Source organism: Equus asinus, chromosome 4, assembly GCF_041296235.1.
Source record: "Equus asinus isolate D_3611 breed Donkey chromosome 4, EquAss-T2T_v2, whole genome shotgun sequence".
Lineage (NCBI taxonomy): Eukaryota > Metazoa > Chordata > Mammalia > Perissodactyla > Equidae > Equus > Equus asinus.
In genome coordinates, this window is record NC_091793.1 from 111,614,442 (window position 1) to 111,628,536 (window position 14,095).

Consider the following 14,095-nt stretch of genomic DNA (forward strand, 5'->3'; position numbering starts at 1 on the left):
GTTGGGCTCTGCCTCCACCTGTTGCTCCTCCTCCTGACTTCCAAGGTCACGTGAGTGCGTGTACTCTTGTAATCTCTTTAGATGTTAAATGCTTGCTTTAATTTTCTTCAATAGAGCTTTCATCCTCCTGTCTTACCCTAGACTTTCAGGATCAAGGCCTGGGTTTTTTTCCCCCATTCTTTTAGTTCAGATTATTAACATTTTTCACCTTTTATCCGTCTGCTGAACATCACGTGAAAGAATTGATTTTTTCTGTCTTACAGCTCTAGCTGCTCTTTCAGATTTTGTTTGGTCTGTATTCAGTAAATAACCTAAGTGTTAGAGTCACGTGTCTTTTAAATTAAAATGTAAACGTCTTGGTTCCTTCGCTGTTGGTGATTTTACAAGCTTGACATGGAAAAAGCTGTTGAGTAAGGGACTTCAGGAACTCTGGGTGAGTCCAGGGTTAGTAAATCTCCTGCTTCAGAGCTGTCATCAAGTCAGTAGTGGTTCATTTCCCTTGGACCTGAAATTCACATGAATTAGCCCAGGGAGCCCAGTGTTATGGGGAACAGGAAGTTAGGGATGGCAACTCTTGGTGAGATGACATTGAGAAGTGGTGATTTCATGCACTGAAGAGCAAACTTGAAAAATAATTGGCAGGCTTCCTTTCCTCAGCCTTCCTGTTGACATTACTCCCCACTGCCCATCTCTTTCATAATCTCTTTCCTTTTCCTTGGCATTGGTTTATGTTCCATGATTCTACATTTTTTTTCCCAAATTATTTTAATGAAAGACTTTTTGTTTAATTTTCACATTCTTTCTCAATGTATTTTTCATCAGAGTACATTATTCTTGTCTTAAATATATACAGACCAAACATCTGTCTCTCCCATTATTCCCACCTTCTCTTTTCCCAGAGAACTCAGATTCTCTGGTGTAACAGCATCTGTTACAACTCTCTTGGAAGCTCTTTTGACCACTTTAAAAACCTACTGGTTCTAGTTTATTGTGTTGTTGGCTGTAAAGCAATGGAATATAGTTCTTAACTATATTCCTGTCACCTCTGTCCTTTCTGCTCAGCTCTGTGCTTTTCTCAGACGAGCCTGAGGCTAGAAAGCACTTGCTGTTTCAGACCTTCTGGATTGCTATAGTCTTTCTGGCCAAAAAGTTAAGGAAAAAATCAGGAAATATTTATTGAAGTTCTGCCTTTTTATCTTAATATCTATTGTAATATGTTGTCTACTTACTTAATGTTTATAGAACAGCTACACTTCTTACTCACGTTACCAGCAAGTGTGCAGCAGAGCATTAAATTAAAGGATGAATAATTAACAAATTGATGGATCTGAGAAAATAGCCAGAGCTTTTTATTCATCTTACTAAAATAAATCTCTTCACAGGGCTTTGAATTCATAGCTGAGAACAGTTTCAAGCATACTGCTACATATAAGTTCTTACCAAAGTCCTTGAGTACTTTTATACTGTAATGATCTCATTGTAGATATGTCAGAGGCAGGTCTTCAAATGGTATTTCCCAGCAGATTTTTATTTAAAAAATTAAAATAGCTATGTAATTTCCATTATGAAAGTAACATATATCCATACTGTAAAGATTTTTTTTCTCCTCCTCCTTCTCCCCAAAGTCCCCCAGTACATAGCTGTATATTCTAGTTGTGAGTGCCTCTGGTTGTGCTGTGTGGGACACTGCCTCAGCATGGCCTGATGAGTGCCATGTCTGCGCCATGTCGGCGCCCAGGATCCGAATCAGCGAAACCCTGGGCCGCCCAAGCGGAGTGCGCCAACTTAACCACTTGGCCACGGGACCGGCCCCTTTAAAGATTTTTTAAAGACTACATAAAAACTCAACTATAAGCCATCCAGCCTATTGACTTTTTAATACATACCATTCAGTACTATTTTTATCTATCCATATATCTATATACATATGTTAAAAGCAGATTTTTTTGTATATGAGAAAACTATTTTAATGTTGTAGATAGAATCAGTTTAGATTTTGTAACAAAGGAAAATGGCTGTGGCAGATTAGAATATAAACTGTACAGTAACTAGGAAAATAAGTCCATGTTAACTGTGAAGGAAAAAAAATGAAGATAATCTGTAAAGAAATGATTAAATTCAATCTGTGTAATGATTTGAGTCAGGAAAAAGAATAAGAACAATATAAAGACCTATTTTTTTTTTATAAACTCACCAGAAAATTATCTGGGAGGCTAAGCTGTGAAATTGCTTGTAGATGAGACTCTGCAACACAGTGAAGTGGTTCTGTTTTTTTCCTCCCTGAACATGAAAATTATGCTGTTTTTTCATAATAAAAGAAATTGTGAAAAAAAATTCAGAAAGTAGAAACTCAAAAGAAGAAAATCACTCATAATTCAATAGACAATAAAATTATATATCATTACAGACTTTTTATAATGTAATTTTCACAAAATTAGAATATTATGAATGCCTCTTTGTAACTTTTTGCTGTTGCACAATATTTTGTGAACATCTCTCATGCCGGTACATACAATTCTACATAATATTTAATGGCTCAATAGTATTCTGTTTTAGAATGTACGCTAGTTTACTTAAACAGTCCCCTGTTTAGGTTGTAATCCAGTTTTAGCTGTTCTTTGTAATACTATGATGGATATTCTCATAAATACCTTGCAAACGTTTCTGATTATTTTCTTAGGATAAACATGATTGGGTCAAAGAGTTCATGCATTTTTAATCTGTTTGCCAAACTGCTCACCAGAAAGGAATAACAAATTTCTTGTTACATCCAAGATAGCTTAGGCCCCATTTCTGTGCTATATTGCACTGTTAGTGTGACTTAAGTAAATACACAGGCCACAGCACTGAATTTGTATTATGAGTGAGTTTCTTATGTATTAGAGTTCTGTGTATTAGAGGAGTTGTGTTAAGTCTGCCAGTGGGCCAAAGTTTCCATTCCCAACTTGGATTGCGTAGTATTCATTTTGAAAAGCGGTACTCTCCAGCCAACAGTTAACTGTGACACTGTGGGTATGCATTGGTACTTTGCTATTTATGGGACTTGGTCATAGGGCGTGATCCTTTCTCATCTTAGATGAGTGACCGAGGAGGTGGTGTTCCTTTGAGGAAGATTGACAGACTCTTCAACTACATGTACTCAACCGCACCCCGGCCTCGTGTGGAGACATCCCGAGCAGTGCCCCTGGTATGTGATCAAGAGATAATGAAGTATGTTTTTGTGAACTGCCAAAAATATATCAGTTACCAAATAAATCAGTTAAACCCTTGTGTAGGGTACACCACAAGGAAGAAGGGAAACTATTAGAAAAAAACACTTTCCTCTTTTCTTTTGATTGAAAAGAACACAGGACAGAGAGTGTCGTTTTAGTGTCTCGTTGCCAAGCTTGATAGTGATATGCCAGAGGTTTTCACCTGGTAAACCACATCTGACACGCTGTTTCTAATGTGAAGGTTAAATTACCGGTTTTACTAGTATTTGGTCAACACTGATTTAATCTTTAGTTTTGATTTTTTTTTTTTCCTCCGGTACTTGTAATTAGAAAGAGCTCATGTTCTAGACCCAGAAATAAGACCAGAATTCTGATCAGTTTAATCCCCAACCTGGAAATGGCTCAAATTATAATTGTTTTGATGTTAATTTTTATTCATCTTAGTCACCTATTTTCAAGTTTAATAAGGTTAGCTTTTGAATTGACTCTATCCTTGTCCAGCTCTCAGCAAAGCTCTTTGCCAAATCTCTGACCAGTAATTCTGGAAGAACTATTCTTCCAGGCTTTAAACTTCTCTGGCAGGTACATTGGAGTTATGCCATAACATGATGAGATACAATATAGGGTAAATCTATTTTAGACTCTGTCTGGGAAGTTACTGGAAGGACTTTATTCTAATAGTTTTATGTGTTAACACAGCACAAATTCTGTAGCTACACCTGTAATATAGTTCATGGCTTACAAACTTTTAAAATGATTGCTCCAGTGATGTGCTTCTCAAATGGAGCTTTGTGGCTCCCAGGGTAGGCGTCTGTGTGCCAAGAGACGTACAAGGCCCAATAATAAACATGAGCGTCTTCTCAGATTCTGATTTTACTCTGAGAAGTAAGGGGAGAGAAGGGATAAACCGCTTTTGTAGTAGACAAATACTGTGGCATTTTTGTGGAGAGTGGCATAGCGTCTTCGTCCAGGCTGGACCTCGGTCTCTCTGGTTCCATTCCTGACTCCACCACATCCTAGCTGTGTAGCTTTGGGAAAATTATTATTATTATTTTTCACTATTTTATTTTTCCTTTTTCTCCCCAAAGCGCTCCAGTATATAGTTGTGTATTTTTAGTTGTGGGTCCTTCTAGTTGTGGCATGTGAGATGCTGCCTCAGCATGGCTTGATGAGTGGTGTCGTGTCCGTGGATCCGAACCAGAGAAACCTTGGGCCACCAAAGTGGAGTGTGAGAACTTAACCACTCCACCTCGGGGCCAGCCCCTGGGAAAATTATTGACATTTTAATACCACAGTTTCCCCAACTTTAGAAATCAGGTTATTGTGATGATTAAATGTGTTGCTAAGGATGCAAATTTTATGTGAATTTTTAAGAAAACAGGAGGCTTGACATGGCACAGGCTCCCCTATATACCTACACAGGCTTGCCAAGGGTAAGACAGTTGTTCAGCCTGCACAGAGCCCCTTTCCTAATGTCATGACCACTTTGTAAGTGGACCCAGTAAGCAGGCACTGGGACAGCTGGAGAAAGGCTGCTTGATATCCACAGGAGTGATCCCTTGTCTACCCAATTACTGAGAGCTTCTTCCACGTGGATGCCTTCTGGTGGGCATTTGCATGGACGGAATATCTTCACACTGTGAGCCCATGCAGAGAGGACCATCTGCATCCCTCTCTTCCAGAGCTCCCTCTCATCAGTTATCTGTTTTGTTCTTTGCAAGTCCCTGACTCCAAGCCAGCGTGTTTGCCCTGCCCTTGAGTCCCTGTAGGGTACCACCTCAAGTTCTGCCCACTGGTAGGAGTTTCCTTCACTCCTGTCTTTCAGGCCCACCCCTGAGAGAGGTTACAGTGAAAGGACATCCACTTTTAGCTGGTGCTGGTGCACTGTAGATCCATCAGTGGGCCAAGCCCATCCTGGTTTTATTCTCTTAAACTATCTATAGGGGATGTCCCATGAGTCCATAGGTGTGGTTAAGGGAGAAGCAGTATTAGAGCAGGTCAGGCACCGTGGGATCCTGCGCCACCTGCTTGTGCAGTTTTCTTGGGGCTATTTCTGGAACCAAATAATGTATCAGTCAGGGTCCCAAAAGCAAGGAGAGAGCTCACTCAAATTATGGTAATTGAAGGAAAGCTTATTTACAAAAATAGAAGTAGGGATAGTGCAGGAATCCAAGGCTAGCAGCAGTAGAGCTGTCCCTACCCTGAATCAAAGGGAAAAGGAGGAGAACTTAGCAGAACCCAGAAGAAGGGAAAATGGCGGAGCAGCTGCTTACTCTCAAGGGGCCCAGCCTGCCCAAGGGAAGGAAGAGGGGGAATGAATACCCTGATCTGACCCCCTCTGAACTCCTCCTGGATTCTCCATTGGCCGGACTCGCTGAGGCAGAGGGCATGGAACCCAGTGACGCCATCCTTTCAGGTCAGCCTCCCAGGGCAGGGAGAATTGTGGAGAATGGAGGGTTGATTAGGAGGGGCAAACAGAAACTCTGGTTAGAAAAGTCAAGTAATAAATGATGGAAGTGAGTAAAGCCAGAGCCTGGATTTGTTAATGGCACTCTGAATCCTGAAACCGTGTAAGCTCTTAACTAAAGCGTTATGTGGAATGTTATTGAACACCTGACTTGGTGATAAAAACTGTTTGTATGCTTATCCAAATGTTTTGCTTTGCGTTAAAAATTCTAGGATTTATCCAGGTAAGAAGGCCATTCTAGATACTAGGAACGGGATGAACAAAGACTCCTGAGTGAAAAATAACATGATATGTTTGAGGAACTTAAGAGCAGGAGATTTAGTTCAGCTGGACTGGGAAGTGGGAGGCAAAGACCTGATCTTATTGGGTCTTGAAAGCTCTTTTTAGAAGCTTGGATTTTTTATCTCAAGGCAACAAATGGGTTGGGGATGCTGCGGGGTGGGGTCGTGGTGATATGCTTTGAAGATTTTTAAGTAGGGAAGTGGCCTGTCAGAATTAAGAAAGTAGACCTATTATGGATCTCTCCAGGTTCAGAACACGGGCTAGAAATTCATGGTATGAAGTAATGAGATATATCTCTTAAGCTGCAACAAGGCGTTTTCTACTCTTGCTCTTAAAAGAGAGCACATATTTTTTTTTTTTATTGAGTTATTGATAGGTTACAATCTTGTGAAATTTCAATTGTACATTAATGTTTGTCAGTCATGTTGTAGGTGCACCACTTCACCCTTTGTGCCCACCCCCCACCCCACCTTTCCCCTGGTATCCACTAAACTGTTCTTGGTCCATAGTTTTAAATTCCTCATATGAGTGGAGTCATACACAGATTATCTTTCTCTTGCTGGCTTATTTCACTTAACATAATTCTCTCAAGGTCCATCCGTGTTATTGCAAATAGAATGATTTGTTCTGTTTTGCAGCTGAGTAGTATTCCATTGTATATATATACCACATCTTCTTTATCCATTCGTCTGTTGATGGGCACTTAGGTTGCTTCCACGTCTTGGCTATTGTAAACAGTGCTGCAATAAACATTGGGGTGCACAGGACTTTTGGGATTGCTGACTTCAGGCTCTTTGGATAAATACCCAGTAGTGGGATGGCTGGATCGTATGGTAGTTCTATTTTTAATTTTTTGAGGAATCTCCATACTGTTTTCCATAGTGGCTGCACCAGTTTGCATTCCCACCAGCAGTGTATGAGGGTTCCTTTTTCTCCGCAACCTCTCCAACATTTGTTGCTATTAGTTTTAGATATTTTTGTCATTCTAACGGGTGTAAGGTGATATCTTAGTGTAGTTTTGATTTGCATTTCCCTGATGATCAGCGATGATGAGCATCTTTTCATGTGCCTATTGGCCATCAGTATATCTTCTTTGGAGAAATGTCTGTTCATGTCTCCAGCCCATTTTTTGATTGGGTTGTTTGATGTTTTGTGATTGAGTTGCGAGAGTTCTTTATATGTTAAGGATATTAAGCCTTTGTCAGATATATGACTTGCAAATATTTTTTCCCAGTTAGTGGGTTGTTTTTTTGTTTCAATCCTGTTTTCATTTGCCTTGAAGAAGCTCTTTAATCTGATGAAGTCCCATTTGTTTATTCTTTCTATTGTTTCCCTTCTCTGAGAAGGCATGGTGTCCGAAAAGATCCTTTTAATACTGATGTCAAAGAGTGTACTGCCTACATTTTCTTCCAGAAGCCTTATGGTTTCAGGTCTCACCTTTAGGTCTTTAATCCATTTTGAGTTTATTTTGGTGAATGGTGAAAAAGAATGGTCAATTTTCATTCTTTTACATGTGGCTTTCCAGTTTTCCCAGCACCATTTGTTGAAAAGACTTTCTTTTCTCCATTGTATGCCCTCAGCTCCTTTGTCAAAGATAAGCTGTCCATAGATGGAGAGCACATATTTTATATGATATTCCCAAAAGCAGTATTGGGTTACTCTAGGACAGTGAAGAACAGCAACATGTTTTTTCCAGAGCCCCACAAGTCACTTTATAGAAATAAGAAGAATGAGGAGTCTTAAATGACCCAAGGGGAGTCATCTAATGTATTACCCAACTAGGCTTCAGCTTGATCATTAGTGATACTTGGGTATTAATGGATCTCTTCGAGGCAGGCTCTGATAGCCCTGGGATACTCAGGAGCATTTATTTTAATTAGAAAAGTATGTCAGTGTGTGGCTTTCTGAATAGAATTTCATTTTTCTCATCAAACAGGCTGGTTTTGGTTATGGATTGCCCATATCACGACTTTATGCACAATACTTCCAAGGAGACCTCAAGCTGTATTCCCTAGAGGGTTATGGGACGGATGCAGTGATCTACATTAAGGTAATAACTCCAGTCTTCTTGATTTACTGACACCTCATTTATGATAAAAAAAGATGCCAATATTTAGCTGTAATGACATTTTCTCTACCTCATGCTATTAAAATATAAGAATAAGGTTTTTTATATAGGATCTCGATCTATTTTGCCAAATAATCTCCTTGACTATGGGAAAAGAAACACTCTTATCTGTAATGATCAGGACCATGATAGTTAATAGAAAAAAATCAGGTTGAAGTGGAGCATCATCCAAAGTTATATATTTTACAAATTTAATTTTAACATAAAACACGTGAATGGACATTGATCTACCAATCTTTTGATGTACTGCCAAGGCCCTTTCTTTGTATTTGGGTCTGCAGGTTGAAGTTTCAGTTGTCTTTCTTGGAAAAGCTGTACTTACAATGCATTGTTTTGGTTTCTTTAAACAAACAACCAACCAAGTGCGTAATCCTTTTTGATTTTTCTGCAGTCCTTTACAGATGTTTTCTGACTCTGATTTGACAGCAATTTTTATGTAACTTGCTTTCATGAGTCTTTCTAAAGCATTCATCTTCATTTTCAGAAAACCCCCCTTTTCTTGTGGAGCAATACATGATTTTGTAGTTAGAATTACAGTTGTAAGTGTATAGACAGATTTGGGAACAAGCGTAGGTGACTCTTGGTATGCATGTAGCTCACCTGGTGGGAGCAGAAGCACTGAGCTGCTGGTCTGGGACAGTCCACGTGTTTCTGCAGAGATCAGTATATTTTGCAGGGATGGAAAGCACTGGGCACCATAATCCACCAGGCAGAGGACTGGTAGCACCTATTTAGTGACTCTAGTTTCTTGTTCTGTCCACTAGATGGCACCTACTTTATAGGAAATGCTGAAGATTTTATATTGGAAAAATTTGTCTGAAAAGGTTAAATTCTTTCAAGATAATAGTTACTTTTCTTTTTTTAATCCATCTCAATTATGAGGAACTTAAAAAGGGCGACATGAAGGCAATATTTTTGTCACCAAATGTAACATTTTTGATCCACATAATTGACCAAGGGATTCTGGTAGTTCTGACATATTTAAAGAGAATATATAAGTGAAAGATTTTTAGTTCCATTTTGGAAAAAACAGAAGATAGGAAGTCTTAAAGAATCATTAAAATCATCAACATCAAAGATCTTCCTTATCATTATTGGAATGAAATTTCCAGTTCAATATTTTCTACATCTTGGGAAATACCTTTAGGTTGAAATCCTACTGAAATATCGTAACTGAAGAAGATAATGAGGAACATAGTTGCTGTCAGGTTCCAGTGCTTTTCAGGAAGCTGAAAGAGAACAGTGAATGAAAGGTAATGGAATTGGGAACCTGAAATGATGCATGATGCAGAGATGACATATGCTGTCACTGAAATTGGTGGCTCTAGTGGCAGAAGGAGAAGACACAGCTCAAACCCAGGGCCAAGAATTGTTCAAGCAAAAGTCAAGATGCCTTGGACATAGTTGTATATTTACTGATAATAATATTGTTATGATGACTTTTTTTTAAAGTACAATGACTATACTGAAAAAATAGCATTTCTTCTAATGAATAATTAAAATAGACTTCATTAAATGATTGTGCAATTACATCTATTAAGGTACATATATCAGTTCTTATGCTTTTATACTTAACTGGCTTTTTCAATTAATGAACTTGTGGCTTGTGCTTTGTAAGAGGTGTCTGTTAGACCTGTGTAATCTTGCAGTCCAGCAGCTGGCAGGCTGGCTGGAGAAGTACTGCAAGCTAGAAAGTCTTGCTTGCATGCCAGGCAAGCATGTCAACATGCACACCAAGCGGTGCTGCAGACTTAGTAAGTAAACTGTTTCAAATATGTACACTATTTTAAAATGTAGGTAGATGGTGTTATGATTAATAAAATACAAATCCAATAAAGTATTGTTTAATTTGTAGTAATCTTTTTGCCATTGTATATTTCCCCAGATAATGAAATGTAAAAACATGCCAGACTTGGGTCCTTGTTTCTCTTTCAGGCGCTGTCCACAGAATCAGTAGAAAGACTCCCTGTGTATAACAAAGCTGCCTGGAAGCATTACAACGCCAACCACGAGGCTGACGACTGGTGCGTCCCCAGCAGAGAACCGAAGGACATGACAACGTTCCGTAGCGCCTAGATAGACTTGGGACACCTGCAAAATCCAGATGCAGCTTTTGTATTAAATTTGGAAGAGATTTGGTGTTCAGAACTACCTTATACCAAATACTTCACCTGTTGTTTTCACAATTAACTTTTTGGGTAGAATAAATGGATAATGAATTCCGTTTATGCCTGTTAAACCTCCTAAAGGATGAAACTGTACCTATTTTACACTTATATTTTCACAGTTAATTGAAGATATTTTTAAACAACCATAGTTTTGGTCAACTTTCCTCTTTATGGTAGACTTCGGAAGCGTTGAAGTTTTTGGGTTTCTATGGGAAGCTGTGTGTTTTTAAAAAATACTTCACGTTTATGTCTGCTAGAACATTTTCTTAGTAATACTGATTAGCTATTTAGCCATCTTTCGTTTTTTTGGAGGAGTTCTGCCATCCTTTATTTGGTAATGATAACTGATAAGATGCTCTTCATTACCAGTGACTGCAAGTAAAGCGGAAGGCAGTTGTCCTGTAAGTATAGAACCTTTCAGCATCTACATGCATTGTCTTCACTCGGAAGTTAGTTTATCATTTTTTAATATTATTGCAAAGAATTGTAATGACTGGTTCCCCATGGAGCTAAGCCAAGATCCTGCGCAATCTTCTTTGAATGTACTTGTGATTAATGCAAGGGGGAATTTTTATACTAAACCCAGCACTGCTACAGTCCTAGAAAGGGATTTGAGGGCAAAGCAGTGAGTCCAAAGACCTGAGCTATTGATTGTTAGGGTTACTTGTGGGAGATTTTGAGAAACAGAGTTTTTCTGGGTCCTACTCCAGACGTACAGAATCAGACTCTTTATGGCTGGAGCCCAGGAATCTCACTTTTTAAAACGCTTCCGTGGTGAACCTGATGCCTCGCCGATGGAGGAAACGAGTCTTGTAAAGGGCATAATGATACCACATTCACTGAAATAACAGAGAGGTCTTTAGGTTTTGGTTTTCACCTATTGAAAGGTCAGACTTCTAGACTCCAGGAGATACAAACTGGATCTCAGGCCTGGTGCAGTTAGAAGCAGGAGGCAAACTGACACAGGAGGATAGTCAGGCAACCAAAGGCTCAGAATCACAAATGTGCAAGTGTTGACAAAGAACTTATATTTTATAAAAAATACCTAGACTTTATTATCAGGAAAAAATCAACTTGGGTTTGTCACAACAATCCTTTACATTTGTATGGTAATTTGTAGTTTACCAGTACTTTGGTATATCATGATAACTCTGTTGGGCTTTAAAATAGAGAGATCTAGAGCAGGTGGTATCATCATCATTTTGAGATTCAGAACGTGGCCCAGAGTGGCACAGAATTGGAGTCAGGGCCCAAGCTGTCTGTGTCTGCCGATCCCTGCGTCAGCCGCCAGGACTGGGAGACCGTGAAGTGAGGCGACCATGTTGTTAGCCATACCTCCTCTTCTTTTTAGGCGACAGGGAAATACATTCAAAATAAATTTTAAAGTAAGATTTTAAATGTTTAAAGGACAGCTTTACTACTTAAATGGGGAATTTTATTTATCTGGAAAATACTTTGAGTTGAAACACCTCATTCTCAAAAGGATTACGTCAGCTTAACAATTCTACGTACATTTGTAAGTTGGAAGGGATGTCAAAGGGCAGTTAGTCCAGGCTCCTCACCTGAGAGATGACGATCCTGGAACTCCGAGTGTGTGGTTCGCCCAGGGGTTTAGCTGATTTGACCAAATGGTGGAAAAAGAAATCTTTCACCTAACCTGTTGTTCCTTAATATGGGTGTTGTGAAAAACAATAGGATATGCTAGTGGATGACTTCTATTAGTTTCCTACAATTTTGTTGGTTTAAAACTTTTCTTATAATGATGAAATATTTTAGAATCCTTTGAATCAAAGTATTGACTTTCTTTCCTAAATGAGACTTTTGTACGATTGACATAAACTTGATGTTTTTACTTTGAAACACTTCCCCCCAAAAATTAAAGTTTTTCCTTCTTTATTTAAGAGCTAAGAAATGGTATTTTCAAAGGAAAAGGACAATATTTTCCTTTAGCTTCTTTTTAAGGTATGACAGCCTTTTCACTTTGTTATTTTGATAATGGACAGAAAATTACGTACAAAAATATTTGGAGGGTAGCTGTTTCGTAGTTGGCTTTAAATCATTGTGCTACCTGAAAAGTTTTTAGATTCTTCAGCTGTTTTGTCCACCAGCATTTAATGTGATGCCATGTAGATAAAAATACATACTGAAGGATAAGAAGTGGATGCTAAGTGATCTTTATAAATTTTTATAAAATTTAATGAATGTGCTAACATTTTTTAGGAAGAATCACAAAAATATTCTACCCTATGCTTAAAATACTGGTTGGCTTTAGATGTCTTCGTACTCAGCAGCAATCACTTTCTTGCACTGTGAAGTTTTACATGAAGATGTTGAAGTGGAAGTCTACCATATTATTTTATAAAGTGTTTTGTGTAAGGCAATAAACTGAAAACATGGATCAACTCTTATTTTGAAAATGAATTGGGTCAATTTAGGTTTTTAAAAATATAATTATGTTTTTTAAATAAAAGTCTCTTCTCTCATCAAGGGTCAGCCTTTCGTAAACATTCAGAAAGTCGTGCCTGGGTGGCTCCTGGTAATTCTCACTGTCTTCAGTAGAGGAAACGGTTGGAACTTTCCAATGTGCATATTCTAGTAGAGAAAGCAAGAGGTAAAGTGTGTATGGTTTGGGTTATCCTAGAGTTTCTTATCTGAATATCCACAGATGACTGACTTATTGCGTCAATGAAGATCTTCTGTTGTGTGATTTTTGAAAGGTTATGTTAATGTACTCTTCAAATAACTTTTCACAGTATAAGTAATGGTAGGAAAGTTCTTAATTTAACCAGCGTGACCCTCTGTTCGTACCAGTTGAAAGTCAGAACTAAACTCCTCTAGTCAAAGATAGATTCCTATCCTAGTCTTGGTTGATGGGATATGAGCATAATTTCCCTTCATTGTTAAAGCTGACAAGTTCCATAACAGAACTCCATAGGTCAAGAAGTGGGGAAACAAACACTAACGTTATGGTCCCTTTGTGGCCGTGTGGGTGGCTAATCACAGAGGAAGCCAAAACAGTCAACCTGTTTCAGTTTATGTTTTCAATTTCTGTGACATAAATGTGACGTTTTAACAGATGGGTAATCAGGATTGAGTTAGCTGGTTTGCAAATGTGGCTTTTCCTGGAGGAACTTTTCATCGTATACGATTAACTTCTGGCCCCAATAATTTATTTTCTTACAGTCAAGCCCAATGCACTTGAAAGAATACTATAATTAATGCAGTATGAAGGATTTTATGTCTGTCAAAAAAGAACTGGTTTGCTTAGTTCTCGCATTCGTAAACTATTGTACCTTTTGTTCTGTTTACATGTTTGGAAAGAACTAGACAGTCTACTGCCCACTTTTTTGCTAGTCTTCACATTTCTTTAGCAATCGCTAACCATAGGCTTTTAACAGCAAAAGATAAGATTGCCAGGTTTTTTTTAAAATTTACAACATGAAATTTAATATGTGCTTAAACAGTGCTCGTCACATAGTAGACACAATATAGATGTATATTGTTATTATGACTATTATTAACACTTTCCTCACTGGATCAAAATTAGTAAATAGTCCTACTGTAGTAAAAAAAAAAAAAAAAAAGAGTTCTTCAGAACTGAGGTGGTGTTTGAGTGGAGTTTGGAATGTGTTTCTAGGTCCCTTCGTTCTGGTGCAGTACTGCTAGTTTTTGCTGCAAAAGCTCTTATTTATGTTGGGTAATAGTGATAGCTATCTTTTACCTTGTTATGTTAGAGATTTTTGAGCAAAAATACACAATTTTCATTTCAGTAAGATAAACCAGAGAAACTTCCATTTGAGTGTTGTACTCATTCAGGAGTTATTTCCTGAAAGTCCAG

At 38.3% G+C, this 14,095-nt stretch overlaps 1 protein-coding gene across 2 annotated transcripts in view; it reads left to right on the forward strand.

The window, feature by feature from the left end:
* Positions 1 to 12,744, forward strand: part of PDK1 (pyruvate dehydrogenase kinase 1) — a 31,478-nt gene extending 18,734 nt beyond the window's left edge. Inside the window, exons 9-11 of one of the 2 annotated variants that reach the window (XM_014846573.3) lie at positions 3,077 to 3,187; positions 7,898 to 8,011; positions 10,025 to 12,744. In XM_014846573.3, the coding sequence (XP_014702059.3) occupies positions 3,077 to 3,187; positions 7,898 to 8,011; positions 10,025 to 10,165 (366 nt within the window). In that variant the 3' untranslated portion in view covers positions 10,166 to 12,744. Of the gene's footprint in view, positions 1 to 3,076; positions 3,188 to 7,897; positions 8,012 to 9,236; positions 9,365 to 10,024 lie in introns of those variants that run through there. The other variant, XM_070508106.1, reaches the window with a different exon arrangement.
* The last annotated feature ends 1,351 nt before the right edge of the window (positions 12,745 to 14,095 follow it).